The following is a 22,863-nucleotide window of genomic DNA, read 5'->3' as shown; positions in this document are numbered from 1 at the left end:
ATCTGGCAAGTGGAGTCTCTCTCTGTTTCCTCATCAAGCTGTTTATCTTCACCACACTCTCCCACCATGATGTTTTGTTTCACCTTGAACCCTGAGGAATGGAGCTGACCTTCTCTGGACTAAATCTTCTGAAATTGTGAGTCCTCAAATAAGCTTTTCCTCTTCTACAATCTGGTGGGTCTAACAGTTAGTTGATTAAAACACTTACTGTACTTCAATTTGAATCACTTTGATTGTAAAAATGTTCATGGTGTTTTCCTTAAAGGACAGTCTTTGGACTACTTCTGGTTTATTTACCTATTTTCCACACAATTTATCTAATTTTTGTATTGCTTTCCATGTTACTGTTTATTATAATAGATAAAATGCTGAGTTTTGAAGGACAAATATGATGATGTTATTTTCAGTCATTCCAAAAGATTTAGATCCCTTATCAGTGTTATGGGTGGGATGAGAGAATAAACTACTGAGGAAAGAGAGAAAAATTAGACAATCTCTTCATACATACAGAATATAGAATAGTAAACATAATTGCAACCTATCTAAAAAACATTATATTCCAAAACATGATTGTAACAAATATAGTTAATATTGTGCTATATTTGAGAAGAGAGCAAGAGTCAGCCAGTTTCTTTCCTGTTCCGGTTCTATATTATCAGAACCTAAAATTGAGATCTACTACCCACATTCAAACTATGATTATGAGAGTGGGATACTTAGTCATTGTTTTGGAAGGATTAAGAGTAAATAATGATGAACTAAGGAAACCAAATATTTTCTTCAGTAGCTCAACTGTACAGTAGAAAACACATAAGAATCTTTATGTGTGTAATTACACAGACATTCTATTGGGAATTGACTTAGTTGGAACAAGGCAACCGTCTTTCCAGATGCTTTGGCGAAAATGATGCAGAGATTGAATTTATAGTGAAAGACAGCAGCAACACTATTCTCTCAAACACAAAGGGAAGAATTAGACTTTTAAATCAATTGTAATCATTGTTTACTCAAGAATGTTAAATGTACAAAATTGTACACCAAAATGAAGTTAAAGCAGGCTGAGAATTTGAGAAACCATATTGTTACTATGAGTTTATCCTTACTGTCTTTGTCTCAATGATTAATCATAATTAAACTCATCAGTTTTGGTATGACTAGGAAATTACAATATTAAATTCCTACATTGGTTCAAATAGTGCAACCTTCCTCAATGTTTGAATTTTTTTGAGATGAGATGTTTATAATCCTCAACCAGAAAATAAATTTCTTGAAAAAAAATTCTGAGTTGATTAGTTATGTTTTTGAATATTTACTTTCTCACAGAGAGAGGGAGTCTAGCACTGTCACCTCTTATTGCTGGAGTAAAATGGAAGAGGCCCACTTGACAGGACTCCCAGCTTTAGACCCAATAAACTATTCCCCCTTTTTCTTCTTTCCTGTTTTAGCAAACTTCTGGCAATACAACATACAGCATTTAGTGACGATTAATATCACAGTTGCTACACAGGTGAACAGGAACCCAACCACATCTAGAGAGTAGTACTGGAACCAGGAGAGGTCGTGGGCAGCAACCCGGAGGTGTTTAGCTCCTTTGTGGCGCATGACAAACTCTATCCAGAAGACAGCTCGGTCCAGAGGCTTCACTGGCTGATCATGGTGAATTCTTGATAACCTCAGAACATTCTCTTTATATCTAAAGGACAATCATAAGACAAGTTAATAGACTAACTTTTCAAGTCTCTGAAAGTTTCCTTGTAAGTTTCACAAAATTCACTCAAATAAGTGTGTAGAACAACTGTAGAAGTAGTGTGTTACTGATTCTGTTGTCTTGGAAATCTTGGCTTCTAAGTTGGAGTTCTATTTATTTCTTTACTTCCATTTCAAACTTATTTCAGTTTCAAAGTTCATTTTATCCAAGAACCATGCTTGGATAGAATGGATTTAAAGTACTTCAAGGTCCTTAAGTTGGAGATTTCTGTTGGATAAAATTTTCCAAAATGAAAATTAAATGTGAGGTAAGACAGTTAATCTTTTGTAGTATACCAAGTGGCAGTCAGCCATTCCTAAGTGTGGTGTGTGATATGGTTAAATGCTATTTGAAATGATCATCTTAATGTTTTGGAAGAGTCATTGTATCATGATGGGTGAAATGACTTATAACAATTTCATTTTTGATCTATTTTCTACCTTTTACTGTATATTTAACTCACTAGTCAGAAAGATCCTCTTTGATTAAACACATGTCAGATACTGATTCTAGTGTGAAAAAATTTCCATATGGCTCCTCATATACTTAGATTAATGTCCAGATGTGTTTTTTTATGTAAGTATTTTTACAGTATTTTCCTCACTTGATTCCTGTGTGTCTGTATAAAATAGTGTTCATGATTTCACTCTTTTCAAATTCACTAAAATGTTTTATGGCATAAATACACATTCATCACTTAGGTTTGGTTTATTAGGTTCTACCAATCTTATATGCTCTTATATTCATTAATTTTTAAATAATTTCAGCATTATTACAAAAGAGTTCAAGATCTTTTTATTTTCACAACAAACTGTGTATTCTTCCTTTTTGCTAATTTAGACTTGTTTACTTTGAAGTTTATTTAGTAGATACATAAAATTGAGGATGGTATTGTTCAGAATATCTCATGAGATAATATTACAAAAATAATAATAATTATTTTTAGTAATTATTTTAGACTATTATGTCAATATAAGTAGAGGTAAAATGACCTATTTTGATTATAGCTTCAGTAGGACGTCTCTTACCTTTTCACTTATAGTATTGCTCTATACGTAAATACAGCAGGTCTTATAAACAAGGTACATTGTTAGTTTTGAAAAATATGATGTGATTAGTCTTTGCTGATAATAATACCAGTCTTTGTGATTAATGTAGACTTCAATTCCTTCATACTTGGATTCATCATTTTATTTTAGATTCATTTTCTGGTTTTTTTTTGATGTGCACTTCATTTCCATTCTATTTTTCTTCAGTGTTTAGAATTAATTTTCCACTGAAGTTTATTAACAAGTATGCTTTTTATCAGGCATTGTTGAAGTGTTCCTTTATGTGAGGTTTTACTTACATAATAACATTACTGATATTTGTAATGAATGTTGAATTGATTTTAGATGGCCTATGCACTATGTACTTCACATTGACATTTCCATTAGAATTGGAAAAGTTTAGATAATTAAAGGATTATTTACTAAAATTAAACACTTTAATCCTTCAAATTGCACTACGAAGAAATTGATAGATCCATGCATGATGAATGGATTTTCCATTCTGGAATGAAATAAAATATTTACACATTAAATACATCATAATGGACTTATCTCCATAATACATACAGAACACTTGCAATGCAAACATTGGAAGACAGATAACATATTTATAACTGAGTTTAAGTGCTGGAATAGACATTTCTCTAAAGAATAGATATGCATACCATTTAAACACAAGAAAATATGCTCATCATCTTTAACCAAAGATAAATGCAAATTGAGATCCCAAAGAATACTACTGCATAAGAACTAGGTTGGTTCTAATCAGGACCACAGATGATAGCAAGTTTTAGGAATGATATAGAAAAATGGGAACCATTCTATAATGCTGGTGGTAGTGCAAAATGCTGCCAATAGGTTAGAATACTGATTGGGAATTACTCATTCACTTGAAGTTCACATGTGAGGCAGTAATTCCACTCCTCAGAACTATAGAGAAGGAATGAAAATAGATGTTAACACAATATATATTACATGATATACAAATATATTGAACATATGAGATCATCTTGAATATACATATTCATGTTCATAACACTCAAAATTGAAAACAATTTGTCTGTGTTGTAATGAATGAATTTGTAAAATGTAGTATATCCATAGAGAGAATATTAATCAGCAATGAACAGATATCAAGTAGCTATATATGGTTAATGTGGATAAATTCAAAAACATGGTGATAAGTAAAACTACCCAGTTGCAGTCTACTAAATTTTGTATGATTCTATTTGCATGAATATTGTATAAGAGTTTTATTTATAGAGTCTCAAAGGATAAGGGAGATTTATTTATAAAGTATATGAAGTTTCTTATTTGGTGACAAGTTTTCTTAAATTGTCTTTAGATGAGGCATTTTTCAACATGAAAATACTTAAATGACTTGATTTTCACAATTTAAACACATAAAATTTGTGCAAGGAAACCATGTCTCAAAGAACCTGTTATAATTAATGATTATTACCTCATCTACTGAACACTAGTATGTAGAAGATATGAGGAATCCTATAGTCTCTAGAGGACAAATCAATACTTAAAAATGAATAATGATCTGAAATGCACATGGGCAAAAATTATGTGAAAAGATCCTCCCTATCTCTAATCCTGAAGGAAATGCAAATGAAAACAACCACAATAGATAATCTAACCCCAGTGAGAAGGGCTATAGTCACAAAGATAAAGAATCACAAATGTTGGTGAGGGTACAAAGGAAGGGGCACTCCTACAGACCACTGCCAGAATACATGGAGGTTGCTTGAAAAACAGAAAATACAACTGAACTGGAACTCTGCATTCCCATTAAGGGGCACACATTGAATGAAAAGGCATCAGTATATCAAAATGATAACCTTCATGTTTATTGCAGCTCTCTCAACATTAGCCAAGATAAGAAATTGGGTACTGTGTTCCTTTTTAGATGACACTTTAAAAAACTGAGATATATTCATGAGTTTTTCTTCAGCCATAAAAACAGAATAAAATCCTATTTGAAGGAGTGCTGATGAAACTGGTGAACATCGTGTTAAATAATATAAACTAGGCCCCAAGAGAAAAGAACTGTGTGTTCTTCTTAACATGTAGAATCTACAAGAGTTGATTTCAAGGAAGTAGGTTCTGAATTGTGCTAAGCAGAAGCTAGGCAGGGTGTGAGGGAGTGGGACTAGAGATGTTGGACAACAGATACCAAACTGCAGGTAGCAGGCATAAGCATGACTGTTCTGTGCTCAGTCAGGTGAGTATAGAGTACAACTCTTCTCATGCATCTTTTAAGGAAGCAGAACAGAGGAGTCATAAGGTTCATTTCAACAGAAATTTCAAGTATTTAAAAGACAAATGAAAATAACTGTATTGGTCATTACATATATTATCCATATATCAAATTATTCAACTCTGCATAATATATGTACAATATGTAAAAAGATAATTTCAGAAATTTGAGGTTCTGAAAGATTATCTAATATTTTTTTAAATTCATTCACCTTTTTTCTGTATTCCATCATATTACTAAAAAAATTTGTTTACATTTAGCTGCACAAAAAATTTTTTAGCATCACATTGATTAATGAATAAGTAATCATGCAGTCAATGTACCACTTTGATTTTCAGGTATAAAAGAACTGATCTGGTGAAATCACATATCACATTGCCTATATATTTTTAATTTTTGGAACATTTACTACAAGTATGAATAAATCTATTTTCATTGTCCAGGGAATCTATCTTACACATACATCAAAAAGAAAAAACAAAATTTATACTCACGAAGGGTCTTTGATGACTTCATTCAATGCTTCAAGCAAATCAGTACTTGACATTGTGTTAAAATCCAGTCTAATAGCTGCTCCCTTGATCTTCAGGTGAGAAATATTATCAAGTTGATCCACAAACAAAGGAATGCCAATCATTGGGATCCCATGATAAATCGCCTCATAAATGCCATTGGTTCCACCGTGAGTTATAAAAGCTTTGGTTTTTGGATGACCTAGAATTAGACAGAACAAATTAAGGCAAACTATCAGTTATAAGTCAGAAATAATAGATGCACAACATAAGCCATACAAGATGAATTATTTTCTAGATATTAGATTATTATAACCATAGTAACTGCATAAAATTTCTTTTGAATTTCAGAGCAAGAAGCACCAAAGTCCATTGGAGACATAGGTGAGGACTACATGGAAGTATGTAACTTGAGACTTGAATGATGAAGAAAGGCTGTCATGTGGACAAAAGAAAGAGCACATCCTGGATAGTAGCAATAGCATGTGTGGTCATAGGAGGGGAAGTATGGGAATGTGTACTATTAAAGGGAGAGTGACATCCCTGAGTTTACTATGCACTGTCCAAGGCAGAAGGGAGTAGGGTAGTTGTGGTTCTGGAATCATTTCATGATTAAGATTGATTTACCTTTTTTGGTCATGGAAAAAAGGAGAGAACATTGTAATAAAGGAGAGGGATCATTTTTTATGGCATCTCAAATAGCCCTGTAGTAGGTCAAAGGATAGGCATAAAATTGCAGAAAACCAATGCAGGCAGTGACAAAAAATTCCATCAGAGTTAATTATATCGAGATGCAGATAATTTATTAGGTTATGTATATTAAATTGCAAACAGTTGTTCTTTTTATTTTATTTTTTTATTTGTTCTAATTATTTTTACATGACAGAAGAAAGCCTTTATACATTTGAAAAATCATGCATAAATGGAGTGCAATTTCTCATTGTTTTGATTGTACATATTGTAGAATCATTTTGGTCTGTTCTTTGTCCATTTTCTGTGACAAGATAGTAAATATAAAAACTTAGGTAATTAATGAATTTTTCATTAATAATTACAGTAAATTTATGTACTATGCAAATATTTTTGTTCTGATCAATTTTTCTTCATGTTTTCATGATTCATTTCCCAAGTCTTACCAAGGAGGTCACCTTGGGGAATCCACTTATATAGTCGAGTGTTGGATCCCAAAGTATCTGGTTTCTTGCCATCAAATCTCCATAGAACCTGATAGGGTATTGAGACAATTTCAAAATGTAGCATGTTAAAATTTGGAAGAGATCAAAAAATTACATAGCTGAATACTTCTCATAAAACAGATAAGGAAATGAGATATGAGAACAGGGATGGGGTAATGTAAACAAATAAAATTGTGATTTAAATAGATGATGGACTTTTCCTTTAAGTATTTGTAAATTTAGAAATGTCTGTTATGCAATCTTCAGAGTTCATAAATATTTAATAAGGTGAATGGGTTTATCAATATAAAACATGTATATTTAAATATTGACAATTGTTATAAGTCCAGGACAATAATCTACATAAAAATTTCTAATGACCTCCCACTTTTATCATTCTCTCTGAACCTATATTTTACAATTCTTGTAAACTTTTAAATTTAATATTACACCTTGTTTCCTTTTGAATGATACACAAGGAAGTTTACTCAGAAACCCTTTCTTAAAATGCATTAGTGCATTAGTGTTTGCCCTTGTGGGATCACATTTTTCTAATGCAGAGAGTCCATTGTAAGGGCAGCTTCCTGTCTCCAACCTAACTCAGACATCTTCAATCTTGAGAAACTAGCAGAGGCAGTCTCTAGCACAGTTTGATTTTTCATTTTTTCAAGTCTAGTTTGTTTGGTAGTTACACTGACTTTCCTTCTTTCTATTGCCCCACCATGAGTAGCACCTCAAATAAGCCCCTTTCATGATTTAGGAGAAGAATGGAGGGCAAGATTATGTAGGAAGATGACAATATATGATGTGATTTGGCATTTTAACTCATACTTATCATCACTCTGCTGGTGTACATTAAAATTTGACTTCATTCATATTTACATTGTCCTCATGGGTCCTGCAGGGACAAAGAGGACATGGCAGGGCAGAATTTGGTGATTTCTGTGTACCTGTCTGTCATACCACTCGAATATCAGATTCACACTGAACCTGTGAAATATATTTCTTCCTTAGCACATTGTTAATGCTGATGATTTTAATCAGAAATATCCTCTGCACTATTTTAGCAGCTGCCATGTGTATTTGGTTTTAAAAGTGAATGCTGAGACAAATTAAAGATATCAAGATTTTACCCCTTCAAGGAAATTTCTGTCATCAGACCCGTTATAGAGTTTAATAGACCCTTTCCATAGTTCAGTACCATTCAGTCACCTTATCTAACCTTTTGTGGAATCTGGGCAAGGGCTGATGCAATCACATTGGCTCTTTCTTCATTCAAGGTACCAACTATGGACCCCAGAGAGAACACCACAACACCATTCTCTCCCGAGCTCTGGACAAAGTCTTCCATTTCCTGTGAAGGAAAGAATTTACTCCATCACAAATCTACAGTAGAGCAAAGACTACTTTAATGATTGGTTCAATCACATGAGGAGAGAAAAAATATATTGAGGACATACTATAATAGTGTCACCTTTTAACATTAAGTCCACTATACATTTTACATATGTATGTGTGTCTCTGTGTGTATATATATGTATATAATTGTAACCTTTCCTAAGGTACATTGTTTAGTAGTGCTACACATATTATTTATATCTAAGGCAATCATTACCAGAGGATATTACTATGCAAATGAAGAAATTATATAATTGGACAAAATTTTATCTTCTCCGGGCTCTGATCCTTGACTATCATACTTCTACTTTGTTTCTCTGAATTTTAGAAATCCAGATACCTAATATCCATGGAAGTTTTTTCCTTTTTACTGCATTTCTTTAAAAGTGTAATATAATCAAGGACCATCTCTGTTGTGGCACAGTGACAATATTCTCTTCTCTAAGTTTTATAGGGTAAGTAATGTCCCAGGAATGTAAGTTGTACAAGCTATGCATATATGAGAAACACCTTATGTGTAAATCTTTCTTGGATACTTGCTTTGCTTCCAAGACTTCACTTCTGGGAACAGTGCTGCTGTGGTCATGCATGTGCATGTTCCTATTCAAAACTTAAGGTCACCCAAACTGGCTCCCCGGAGTCTTCTTCCTTCCCAGCACCACTTCCTCCCCTTGCTCTTTCAACCACCTTCGTAGTTCCCCTCAGCTCCTTCACACCCCTTGACCTGCCCTACTAGTTCTCTCACTCTGTGCCCCACAGCCACACTTTTCAGTGCCCTCTTCAGCTTCCAGGTTCCTCCAGTCACTCCTTCCTTTGACCTGTGTGAGAGCTCTCAGACTCAGGATCCCCACAAGACACTACTGGATGTTGAATGGGAAAAATACCTCGTTAGAAATAAAATGAATATGATATTCACTCAGAGGTGCTCACAAGTCATCACAGTGACAGAAGATGTCTGTCTCCTCAGCCCAGTATTCAACCTCTATAAAATAGTTCCCCCATAAAATGTTAAAAGCTTCTCATGAGCATTAGTTGAAAAGAACTTTATTCTGTATTTTGTAGGTTCATTTCAATTCATTGAATTTTCATGAAAGACGCAGGATGAAATATTATGTGGGGAAAAGCATTGAGTTTTGTCTTATAATGTTGCCTGCTCTTTTATTTTTCTATAACTATGAAGAAAAAAGTTAGATAAAATTGAGATAAATCCTAACTTACCTTTTTCTATGCTCTACAACTCCTTATAACTTAAATTTAATCAAAATGTTGTAAATTCTACCTCTAAATTATTCTTTATTGTTAAAAGTTGAAGGATCACTGGGTTTTAGGAGTCCAGTATTGATTTATAATTTCTTTGAATGAGTTAAGAGTCATATTAATTCTCTAATAGCATATATGTTTAGCCATATGTTTGGTGAACATATTTTTGGTACATATTTAGTTATGATGTATGATGGGCTCACAGATTTGACTCCATAGAAAAGTTACAGGCCAGGCTATATGGGCAATGACTAAACAGACTCCATTTTGCTCTGATACTCCATGTTACTTAGGAAATGTTTCTCTCATGGGAACACCCTGCCTCTGTACCTATAAGCAGTTGCTTAGCATGACATGATTGGTAATACAAAATTATGAAATGACAATTCTTTTATAATGAAAATTTGTCCTCTATTTGCTCCCTATTTTCCTAAGGCCTATACCATGTCAACAACGATGTCCACAGCAATTGTCCAAATGTTAGTAACCATACTTTAATTTGTACCTAAGTAAGATCATTTTGACCCCCTTCCCCCTCTGCTAATGATTTCAGATCTCATGATGTTAGTTTGTGATTTTGAATCAAAGCAACAGACTCTTATGATTGGTGTACTGATTTGTGGTACAAAAGCCCTGCAACCCTATGATCATGACTGTTCTCCCAATAGCCTTTTTTGGGGCACTGTGTGAGACAATCAGCCAGCCAGCTTAATAAAGAGTCCTAATTTAGTCTTCTCAGTGGTGATGGGTCTGTTCATAAGTTTTGTACCATAACACATGAAATCACATTGTACGATTGAGTTCCTGGTAGAATGTACTGTGTAGAACTGACTGTGAAGGATTCTTGTTATCACCTCACTGTGTCTGGCAGGGAAAACTTTCACACCAGTGGGAGAGTGCCATCAGGCCTTTCTCCAGCAGAGATTTTGTCATGCTATTGAGTGACTCACTTCCATCTCTAGAGAGTTCCTGAAAAAAAAAAAATGTGACTCCTTGTAATTGTCTTGGAAATGTTCTAACGGGTGGTTTCTGATCTTCTGCCTTATATATTCCATAGAGGAATAATTCTAACTTCTTCAATAAAGTACTACACTCAAACGTGTTATGCAGATCCAAAATTTTTTGGAAATCTTGTCAAAATCATTTGTTTATTTTTTCCGTTTTCAAGTCATGATTTTCTGTTTTCATCTACACAATAATATCCACATTCTCCCAAACTGAGTAGTATATTTCACTTGCTAGCTCTTGGTTAAGCTTTGTTTGAAAAAAAAATTTTAAAGAACAAGATATAGGGGAGTTTCAAGATGGCGGCCTAGAGGGTGGCTGCATTTCATGTTGCTCCAGGACTCAGGATTCAAAAGAGGAGATATTGAGACACTTGGGACCAACTCAAAGCAGCCGGGTGACGCTCACCCATTGGGAAGGCATGCCGGATGGGACGGTGATCCCGGAACGCGGGAAACTTTGTGAAGTAGAGCTGCCTGCGAGACGCCCCTCCCCCCGCTGGAGCAGTGAATGCGGACAACTGTGAGCACCGGAAAGGAGGCCGCTCGGCACAACGCTGGGACTCGGAGCAACCACTGGGGCTCCGGCGGCTGCCCAGGGGAGGAGTGGCGAGGAGAGCTGTGTGGACTCAGGACACTGGGGCCTGTCCTGAGGAGGAGGAGGAACGTGGCCACTTGGATTCGGAGTGACTGCACCAGAGCTACAGGCGGTTGCCAGAGAAGAAGCTGCGCGGCGAGCTGTTTGGACTCAGGGCGACTGCTTCTGAACACCGGGGCCTGCCCTGAGGACGAGGAGGAGGAAGAGGAGCGCGGTCACTTGGATTCAGGGTGACTACACCAGAGCTGCAGGCGGTTGCAAGAGGAGGGGCTACGTGGCGAGCTGTTTGAACTCAGACCACTTCTGAACACCGGGACCTGCCCAAAGGAGTAGGAGGAGGAGGAGGAGGAGCCCAGCGGGTCGTTTGGACTCGCAGTGACTGCATTAGCGCTCCAGGCGGCTGCTCAGAGGAGAAGGCGAGTGGTGAGTTGTTTGGACTTAAAGTGACAGCTCCTGAACACAGGGGGGCTGCCTGGAGGAGAAGCGTGGTGGGTCACTTGGTCTTGAGTGGCCGCACCAGAGCTCCGGGCGGTTGCCCAGAGGACCCATGCAGCGGGTCACGTGGATTCAGAGCCACTCAGAGCAACCGCTCCTGAACACCCGGGGGGTTATCTGGAGAAGGAGGAGGAACGGGAAGGGTCACTTTGACTCGGAGTGATTGATTGCCCCGGGCTACGGGTGGTTGGTGGGAGGAGGAGGCACGAAGTGAGTTTCTTGGACTCCTAGTGACCGCACTGGAATACTGGGCGGCTGTCTGGAGGAAGAGGCGTGTGGTGGGTCTCTGGGACTCAGAGCGATTGTTCGGGGCCCCAGGTGGCGACTCAGAGGAGGGGCCACACAGCCAGGCGATTAGGTGCAGAGCAGGGTCCCAGGATCTAGGAGGCTTCTGGGTGGAAGAGCCGCACACAGACAGGCTTAGGGCGGAGCGAAGGTTCCAGGCCTGCAGGCAGATTCTCTGAGGAGGGGCAGCCTAAGGAGATTCATCTGCGAAGGGTGAGGCTCCCAGGCCCAGGAGGTAGGGCCGGGCCCCTGGGAACTTTGCAGAGGAAGGCAGCCCAGCCCAGGCGGTAGCTGTAAATTGAGGGGAAACTCTAGGAGGGAACTGACCAGCGAGACCTCCCCACCGGGTGAGTCTTCCCTGCCGGGTGAGGTTTCCCCACAAGGACGGTAAAACCAGAGACTCAGGCCCAAACAGGCCTTGCCTCAGCCGGCAGCCTAGGTCCCCTTTGGATGACCATTGGTTAACAAGTGGAGGCACTTCTGCCCACTAGCAGGAATTATACACCACCTGAAGGCCACCACTCCTAGAGAGGCAGCTTCCTTGTGGAGCACCGCATTATCAACTTCCTCCATGACTTCAGCCTACTGAAGGCTAAGGGGGGATATATATAGAAATCTTCAGGGACATTGTAAGTCAATAGAGGAAATCTGCAATATCTCAGCGGTCCACTGATACCTGAACAATATGAGAAAACAAGGAAAGAAAATGCCGCGAACAAATCTAGATGTTACATCAATAAAACCCAATGACAGCATGGCAGAAGAAATGACAGAAAAGGAGTTCAGAGTGTACATAATTAAAATGATCAGAGAAGCAAACGATGAGATGAAAGAGCAAATGCAAGCATTGAATGATCGCACCAATCGACAGTTAAAAGAGCAAATACAGGAAGCAGAAGATCATTTCAATAAAGAGTTAGAGATATTGAAAAAAAACCAAACAGAAATCCTTGACATAGAGGAAACAATAAACCAAATTAAGAACTCCATAGAAAGCATATCCAATAGGATAGAACACCTGGAAGACAGAACCTCAGACATTGAAGACAAAATATTTAACCTTGAAAACAAAGTTGAACAAACAGAGAAGATGGTAAGAAATCATGAACAGAATCTACAAGAACTATAGGATATCATGAAAAGGCCAAATTTAAGAATTATTGGGATTGAGGAAGGCCTAGAGAAACAAGCCAAAGGAATGAACAATTTATTCAATGAAATAATATCAGAAAATTTCCCAAATCTGAAGAATGAAATAGAAAATCAAGTTCAAGAGGCTTATAGGACTCCAAATACACAAAATTACAACAGACCCACACCAAGGCACATTATAATGAAAATACCTAACATACAAAATAAAGACAGAATTTTAAAGGCTGTGAGAGAAAAGAACCAAATTACATTCAGGGGGAAACCAATACGCATATCAGCAGATTTTTCAATCCAGATCCTAAAAGCTAGAAGGGCCTGGAACAACATTTTTCAAGCCCTGAAAGAAAATGGATGCCAACCAAGAATCTTATACCCAGCAAAACTTACCTTCAAATTTGACGATGAAATAAAATCCTTCCATGATAAACAAAAGCTAAAAGAATTTACAAAAAGAAAGCCAGCACTACAGAACATTCTCAGCAAAATATTCCATGGGGAAGAGATGAAAAACAAAGAAGCAAATCAGCAAAGGGAGGAATTATCCTAAAGGAATTGTCAAATAAAGGAGGAAACAAGTTGTGTCAAACAAATAAATAAGCAAAATTTAAAAAATGAACCAAATGACCGGGAAACCAAATCATTTCTCTATAATAACCCTGAATGTTAATGGCCTGAATTCATCAATCAAAAGACATAGACTGGCAGACTGGATTAAAAAGAAAGATCCAACAATGTGTTGCCTGCAAGAGACTCACCTCATAGAAAAAAGATACCCATAGACTAAAGGTGAAAGGATGGGGAAAAACATTTTGCACATGGACTCAGCAAAAAAGCTGGAGTATCCATCCGCATTTCTGATAATGTGGACTTCAAGCCAAAGTTAGTCAGAAGGGATAAAGAAGGTCATTTCATACCGCTTAAGGGAAGCATAAATCAGCAAGATATAACAATCATAAACATCTATGCCCCAAACAGTGGCTCATCCATGTATGTCAGACAAATCCTTCTCAATTTCAGAAACCAAATAGACCATAACACAATAATACTAGGTGATTTTAACATGCCTCTCTCACCACTGGACAGATCTTCCAGACAAAAATTGAACAAAGAAACCATAGATCTCAATAACACAATCAATAATTTAGACTTAACGGACATTTATAGAATATACCATCCAACCAAGAGTGAATACACTTTCTTCTCAGCAGCACATGGATCCTTCTCTAAAATAGACCATATATTATGCCACAAAGCTAATGTTAGCAAATAGAAGAAGATAGAGACACTACCTTGTATTCTATCAGATCATAATGGATTGAAGTTAGAAATAAATGAAAGAGTAAAACACAGAAACTATTCCAACATCTGGAGATTAAACAATATGCTATCATATGATGAATGGGTAACAGAAGATATTAGGAAGGAAATTAAAAAATTCTTAGAGGTAAATGAGAACAAAGAAACATCATATCAAAATCTCTGGGACACTATGAAAGCAGTACTTAGAGGGAAATTTATTTCATGGAGCGCATTTAATAAAAGAAGTAAAACTCAACAAATAAACGACCTAACACTACAGCTCAAAGCCCTAGAAAAAGAACAGAGCAGCACCAAAAGTAGTAGAAGACAGGAAATAGTTGAACTCAGAGCTGAAATCAATGAAATTGAAAGAAAAGAAACAATACAAAAAATTGACAAAATAAATAGTTGGTTCTACGAAAAAATAAACAAAATTGATAAACCTTTAGCTACACTAACAAAGAGAAGACGAGAGAAAATCCAAATCACTAAAATTCCGAATGAACAAGGAAATATCACAACAGACAGAATTGAAATACAAAACATAATTAGAAGCTATTTTGAAAATCTATACTCCAACAAAATAGAAAATTTCGAAGACATCAACAGGTTTCTAGAGACATATGAATTGCCTAAACTGAACGAGGAGGACATAAACAATTTAAATAGACCAATTTCAAGTACTGAAATAGAAGAAGTCATCAAAAGCCTACCAACAAAGAAAAGTCCGGGACCAGATGGGTTCTCAGCCGAGTTCTACAAAACCTTTAAAGAAGAGCTCATTCCAATACTTCTCAAAGTATTCCATAAAATAGAAGAGGAGGGAACCCTCCCAAAATCATTCTATGAAGCCAATATCACACTGATACCTAAACCAGACAGAGACTCATCAAGGAAAGAAATTTCAGACCAATATCCTTAATGAACATCGACACAAAAATTCTTAACAAAATTTTAGCAAATCGCATGCAAAAATATATTAAAAAGATAGTGCACCATGATCAAGTGGGTTTTATCCCAGGGATGCAAGGTTGGTTCAACATCAGGAAATCAATAAACGTAATTCACCATATTAATATACTTAAAGTCAAGAATCACATGATTATTTCAATAGATGCAGAAAAAGCATTTGATAAAATACAGCACCCCTTCATGCTCAAAACACTAGAAAAAATAGGGATAGTGGGAGCATTCCTTAACATTGTAAAGGCCATTTATGCTAAGCCCATGGCTAATATCATTCTAAATGATTCTAAAACTGAAAGCATTCCCCCTAAAAACTGGAACAAGGCAGGGATGCCCTCTTTCACCACTTCTATTCAATATCGTTCTTGAGACTCTGGCCAGAGCAGTTAGACAAACCAAAGAAATTAAAGGGATACGAATTGGAAAAGAAGAACTCAAACTATCCCTGTTCGCTGATGACGTGATTATATATTTAGAGAAACCTGGAAATTCCACCAGAAAACTCTTAGAACTCATGAGTGAATTCAGTAAAGTAGCAGGTTACAAGATCAATGCCCATAAATCCAACGCATTTTTATACATAAGTGATGAATCTTCAGAAAGAGAAATTAGGAAAATTACCCCATTCAAAATAGCATCGAAAAAAATAAAATACTTGGGAATCAATCTCACAAAAGAGGTGAAAGACCTCTACAATGAGAACTAGACAACACTAAAGAAAGAAATTAAAGAACACCTTAGAAGATGGAAAGATCTTCCATGTTCTTGGATAGGAAGAATTAATATTGTCAAAATGACCATACTACCTAAAGTGCTATACAAATTCAATACAATTCCAATTAAAATCCCAATGATGTACCTTACAGAAATAGAGCAAGCAATTATAAAATTCATCTGGAAGAATAAGAAACCCAGAATAGCTAAAGCAATCCTTAGCAGGAAGAGTGAAACAGGGGGTATTGCAATACCAGATCTTCAACTCTACTACAAAGCAATAGTAACAAAAACGGCATGGTATTGGTATCAAAATAGAAAGGTAGATCAGTGGTACAGAATAGAGGACACGGACACAAATCCAAATAAATACAATTTTCTCATACTAGACAAAGGGGTCAAAAATATGCAATGGAGAAAAGATAGCCTCTTCAACAAATGGTGCTGGGAGAATTGGAAATCCATATGCAACAGAATGAAACTAAACCCATATCTCTCACCATGCACGAAACTAAACTCAAAATGGATTAAGGACCTCGGAATCAGACCAGAGACCCTGCAGATTATAGAAGGAAAAGTAGGTCCAGATCTTCACCTTGTTGGTCTAGTATCAGATTTCCTTAACAGGACTCGCATAGCACAAGAAATAAAAGCTAGAATCAACCACTGGGATAGATTCAAACTAAAAAGCTTTCTCTCAGCAAAGGAAACTATCAGCAATGCGAAGAAAGAGCCTACAGAGTGGGAGAATATCTTTGCCAATCATACTTCAGATAGAGCACTAATCTCCAGAATCTATAAAGAATTCAAAAAACTCTACTCCAAGAATTCAAATAATCCAGTCGACAAATGGGCTAAGGAATGAACAGACACTTCACAGAAGATCTACAAGCAATCAACAAACATATGGAAAAATGCTCAACATCTCTAGTAATAAGAGAAATGCAAATCAAAACCATCCTAAGATTCCATCTCACCCCAATTAGAATGGCGATTATCAAGAATACGAGCAACAACAGGTGTTGGCGAGGATGTGGGGAGAAAGGTACACTCATACATTGCTGGTGGGGCTGCAAATTAGTGCAGCCACTCTGGAAAGCAGTGTGGAGATTCCTTAGAAAACTTGGAATGGACCCTCCATTTGACCCAGCTATCCCACTCCTTGGCCTATACCCAAAGGACTTAAAATCAGTATACTACAGACATACAGCCACATCAATGTTCATAGCTGCTCAATTCACAATAGCCAGACTGTGGAACCAACCTAGATGCCCTTCAATTGATGACTGGATAAAGAAACTGTGGTATATATATACAATGGAATATTACTCAGCCATAAAGAATGATAAAATTATGGCATTTGCAGGCAAATGGATGAAATTGGAGAATATCATGCTAAGTGAGGTAAGCCAATCTCAAAAAGCCAAAGGACGAATGATATCGCTAATAAGTGGGGGATGACACATAATGGGGGGGAGGGAAGGGTTAGTGTTAGGTTAGAGTTAGGGTTAGGGAGGGGGGCAAGTATGGAGGAAGGAAGTACTGTATAGAGGGTGAAGAGGGGTGGGAGGGGTGGGGGGAAGGGAAAAAATAACAGAATGAATCAAACAACATTACTCTCTGTAAATTTATGATTACACAAATGGTATGCCTTTACGCCATGTACAAACAGAGAAACAACATGTATCCCATTTGTTTACAATAAAAAAAAAAGATACAAAAACCCAAAAAAAATACATAAATAATAAAATAAAAGTAAATAGGTTTCCCTTAAAAAAAAAAAAAAAAAAGAACAAGATATAATAACTTCATACTTTACTTACAGGTCCTACATTGTCTATAGCATTGTTCAAAATTTTAATTTTAACTTGATGACGTGTGTGCTTCAGACGAATGCATTTTTCCCGTGAGTCACATAGTACATCCCTGTATTCTATGAGTTCTGATGATTTTTAGTTACTGTAGGTAATGGTATTCATTATGCAATCTCACTGATGCTCTGCTTAAATACTTCTTCATCCCTATTGTTGCAAATATTCTTTTTTTCTTTTACTTATTCATTCATTCATTCATTTTTTATTTTGCACATACTTATATGATTAACTGACATATTCTCATATTACAGATTAGTCCCTGAGAAGATTGATGATTCTCATTCTGCAACATTCTTTAAAATTAAAATTAAAAATTCATTATAAAACATTGGAATAGTATAAAAAGAAAATTATCTTACTAGTATTCTCCTTATTGTTTAAAATTTAAATTGATTTAAATTTGGTGTGCTAAGTGCAGGAGACACAGTTCAGTGTCCCAGTATTTGCTCAGTATGTATGAGGACCAGGGTTCCATCCCTAGATAAAAATATATATAAGTATATATGCTGTTTGTTTTCTATTAATACAACTAAGTGTACTAATAGAAAACAAATATTTAGAGAACTCTAATCCTATTATATTTGCTTTTTCATCCTCCATGAAAATAACAATCTTATTTATCATGTGCCCCTAAGTTTCCAACGATACTTACATAATGGCTGACAATGTAGTTGAGTGTCTTTAAAAAATTATTACCTTAGTATAACATGAACAAAGTATAAGTTTTACAGCTTTCCTTCACTTTGTATATCTAAATAATTTCCAATGTTTCTTTTTATAAATTACTGCTATAAATATTATATAGAACCTAACATTTTGGTCTGTATAATTTCAAAGTTGGTGAAGTAATTAAAACTAGGCCTTTTTATTTTTCTCATTATATTTGAAAAATTTTGATTTTCCAACAATAGTTGTAAACCTTCTGGGGAATTGTGTGATACTTTAATACATGTATATAATCTTTAACAATTAAATCAAGACAATTAGCACTTGTGTCTCTTTAAACATTCATCAACATTCCCAACACTTTCCTCTAGCTGTTTTAAAATATACAATAAATTGGAAAGTGGCATTTTTCAGATTTCTGGTATACTTTCCAAATATCTCATTCTTCCATATATACAGAAATTTCTTAGATTCTAACAATGAGTGGTAAGGAAGCACTTTGGTGACATAAGAATTCATATAGACCTGGTAATCATCTATGTGGTTTTGAATCTTGTTTATGAAAAATTTATTACCACAACAGCTTTTCTTAATTATCATGATTAGTCTGCTAAAAATCCTTTTTCTTGTCCTCTTTTACCTGTCCCTTACCTTTTCTATTGACACTAACATTATCCCTTAAAATGAATGGAGAAATCTTCTACCAAAAGCTTGGACAGTCCAAAATGTTTATTTCTCTGGTTGTGCAATGGGGAGTTACCATGTTGGATTTTGAAAGCGGAAAAAGATCAGATTTTATGTTGCAACTAAAGATATGGCCAAAAGGGTATCTTTTTTTAATTTTATTTTTAAAATTTTTTGTTTCAATTTGTCATACATGACAGTAGAATGCATGTACGCATTTTGATAGATCATACATGAATGGAGTGTAATCTCTCACTTTTCTGATTATACATATAGTAGGATCACATTTATCATGCAGTCACATATGTGCATGAGGTAATAATATCTGCTTCACTCCACTATCATTCCTATCCTCATACCACTTCCCCTCCCTTTACCTAATCTAAAGCAACTCTATTCTTCCCCAGCACTCCGCCCCCACACACACACATTATTGTGAATTGTCATCTGCATATCAGAGAAACATTAGCCCTTTGGTTTTTGGGCTGGCTCATCTCCCTTAGCATGATAAAGATCAAGAAACTATATAGTAAAAAATTATTGCTTTCAATAGTGTACATTGGTGTGATATTAATTATAATTACATTAAATCTTTGGTTTATTATAAGAAATATATTGCTATATGCTTATAGATTCATTGATAATTATAAACTCAAGGCGACCTACACAGACAAGTAGTATAAATTAATAGATACTCATTAAATATACACAAGTTGTACTCCTTGTTATATGTGCAATATGTATTTTTCTATTATCTTTCTCTCAGGTAGCTGTGGTGGGGAAACCCATGTTCCTTCAGGGAATTTTCTTGAGATGTCCTATAGCCTTGGGATAGGCAGGAAGCACCTGTGCTTTCATTGTTATAACAATTCCCATGGAATTTTTCTTTCTTGCTCACAGTCTACCTTTCAGTGAAGAATGAAAGTTTTTTGGGGGCAGAGACTTCCCTACTTTCTCTGCATATTCAGGATGTTCCTTTGGTACAAGCTAGTTACTTCTCAGCATTAATTCAGAGAATGACTAGTATTTACTGATGTGTTGAATAATGAAGCTCTCCATTGAACTGAAACCCTATTCTTGAATGCCCTCAAAAGTCCATTTTATTCTGTGACAAAAATGAAATTCACATTCTTGTGATAGTAAGAATTCCAAGTGATGGGACTCTTTGCTCCATTTCCTGTGAGTCTGTCACTGTGAGTGAGTCCTTCTGAGTGAGGAAGAGAGAATCATTCCTGGTGAAGAAGCAAAGACAACAGAAACAGCCAAATGGGAACAGGTTTACCTTAGGCAGAGGTTTGGCAGGTCTGCAGTGGAGTCCTCCAACAAAATCAACATTTGGTAGACTTGGACGAGGAAATTCCAAATCCCAGTAGGTGCGAATGAGCCAGAAATCTGCTTTTGCCATTGTCTCTGACAATGTAGTGGGTCGTCCTGAACAGGAAAAGAATACTGAAGTTGTAGTTTGTTGGAAAGTTTTTATGTAGATAGGAGTGTGCCTGGTGTCAGAAGGAACTTTCAATAATGAAGACAAATATGTTTAAAAGTGTGTGCAGTTTGATAAATTTATATGTGCATGGAAAATTTTTATATATGTCTATATTTCATACATATATATTTATGATGCTTATATTTACATATATATATGAGATTTTGGACCAGAAACTATCTGTAATGTCCTCAACATTTACAAGCTTAAATATCATCAAAATAAGATAGCTACTATAGAGGTAAATTATGTATTTTTTTAATCTAAAACAGAGAAAGTAACAACCACAAATATAAATGCATATTTGGGTTATATAATTCATAAAGCATACCACACTAATGGAAAGATCTTTTCAAAATTCTTCCATTCAGTCTGTATAATTTAGAAGAAATCGGATCCTTGTTTCTGAAAGTGAACTAAAAGGAGCTTGAATATGATTTTGTTCTGTGCATCTTCTACTGCTTTGGGTTCACGTTAGACGCTTGGAAATATTTATTATGTAACAATATTTTGAATGAAGAGCTAGAAATCATTAGAACGTGAAATATAATTCTTTTTTCTTCAATTTTTTTCTTCCTTAATACATAGTTTAAAACACAAAACTAATTAATTGCATATCTATGCTTCAACATTATAGGTCTTAATGATAATGAAGTTCAACACATTAGTGAAGGAATGTAGAAGGGCCAGAAACCAAATTTTTAGGTTTCCTGCTCTGGGATAGAAACACTATACACAACTGAGAAGGAATTCTTTAGATAAAATGACAAAATAGTTTCTAAATGCAGAATCTAGTTGAACTAAAGGAATAACATTTTCTCAGTGCTACATGGATAATTGTACTAGAAATACACATATAAGTCCTCAATCTTTGTGTCTCTGTACATGAAGACATTTATTAAAATTTAAAATTAGTTTTCAAAGACAAATAAAATGAATAGTTCAATGGTAACATTTATGCAGTTGCCTACAGAAGTTCTCAGAACTCTATGTGATGATTGTATGTGTTCCTGTTGTGTCTTATACAAGTGCTAGCCAAAGATTTCTCACACTTCAATGTACATTTTTCTGTTGTACTTTGTTTAATAGATGATTTTTTTGCATACATGACACTATTTAAAAAAATCCTCTTACTATATTCTTGTATGTTCACCATAAAAAAAATCCCAGAAAAGTTATGATTTTATACACAAGTGACTCACCTAGTATCTCGCTGTAAAACTGATTCCATTTCTTCTCATTAAGTAATTCAAACCAAAAGTCAAAATAAATCATGTATAGCAAATTTTTTACCCGCTCAATGAATGTCATTTGATCACTTAGTTCTGAAAATATAATGGGCACATAGGAAGGAGGAAAGAGAAATCCCCCACTATATTTTTCTATCGTGTTACCAGGAGAGAAGCGGAAAGTATACACAAAAGGTTTCTGAAGAATTTCAGCCAGCAGTTCACCACAGGGGAAAAAGGCATCTGACAGAATGACATCAAAACTTGATTCTTGTAGTTTTGCCATAAGTCTCTTGTTCAAAACTGCATCTCTACATATATTCTCTAAAACATCAGAATATTGACCCATAACTTCCTGAAACATTGAATAATATTTCCAAAATGGTTGTTTTGGCATCTCATAAACCAGTACACTGATGGATTTCCTTTTAAGATTCTCTAAATATTTTCCTGAAATTGATAAAGGAAAGCTCTCAAATTTAATGGCAGATGATTTATCTCCATCCACAAAAAGGGAAACTGAAGGTTTCAAAACAGTCACCTCATGTCCCCTCTGTGTGAGCTCCTCCAGTATTACTTTCATGTTGATCCAATGGCTGAATTCTGTTGACCACACCAGCACTTTTCCACAACTTCCAGAATCAAAGTGACTACTCAGCTGTAGCAGAAGGAGGACTGCAGTCATTTTTGTAGACATCCTGGTGAAATACAAGGCTTCCATTGTCCTTCAAACCCTCTGTTCTTGCTGATATTCAAGAAGAAATCATTACTGAGTTAAAATGTAACTTGTACACATCAAAGTAAATACATGTCAACATTTAGAATATCTGGATGCCAGGTAGAAAATCAAAGGTTTGGTGACTTCATGTTTGTACATGTAATGACTCTTTCATAATTATTAATGCTTTCCTGAAGTTAATAATTGATGATCCTACATGTACAATACACCTGCTTCATGTTAAGAGTTTTAGAATAAGGTGAGGAATGATAGGAATTGATGAGAC

The 22,863-nt window shown here is 35.7% G+C and overlaps 1 protein-coding gene across 2 annotated transcripts; it reads right to left on the bottom strand.

Annotated features, from left to right (window-relative positions):
- Positions 1 to 986: 986 nt before the first annotated feature.
- Positions 987 to 22,622, bottom strand: LOC306669122 (UDP-glucuronosyltransferase 2B7-like). Of its 2 annotated transcripts, none has more exons than XM_079152993.1 (6): positions 21,833 to 22,622; positions 20,427 to 20,575; positions 7,972 to 8,103; positions 6,711 to 6,798; positions 5,557 to 5,776; positions 987 to 1,693 (listed from the first exon to the last, which is right to left on the bottom strand). In XM_079152993.1, exons 1-6 carry the CDS (start codon positions 22,578 to 22,580, stop codon positions 1,414 to 1,416), a joined length of 1,617 nt encoding a protein of 538 aa, XP_079009119.1. In that variant the 5' UTR covers positions 22,581 to 22,622; the 3' UTR covers positions 987 to 1,413. The 2 variants fall into 2 exon arrangements, with proteins under 2 accessions (XP_079009119.1, XP_079009120.1); XM_079152994.1 differs by having other exon boundaries at positions 22,401 to 22,540.
- Between the last annotated feature and the right edge of the window lie 241 nt (positions 22,623 to 22,863).

The sequence above is a fragment of the Sciurus vulgaris genome (assembly GCF_902686455.1).
Source record: "Sciurus vulgaris genome assembly, chromosome: 9".
NCBI lineage: Eukaryota > Metazoa > Chordata > Mammalia > Rodentia > Sciuridae > Sciurus > Sciurus vulgaris.
The sequence above is the reverse complement of the archived record's forward strand: the minus strand, read 5'-3'. Positions and strand labels throughout refer to the sequence as shown.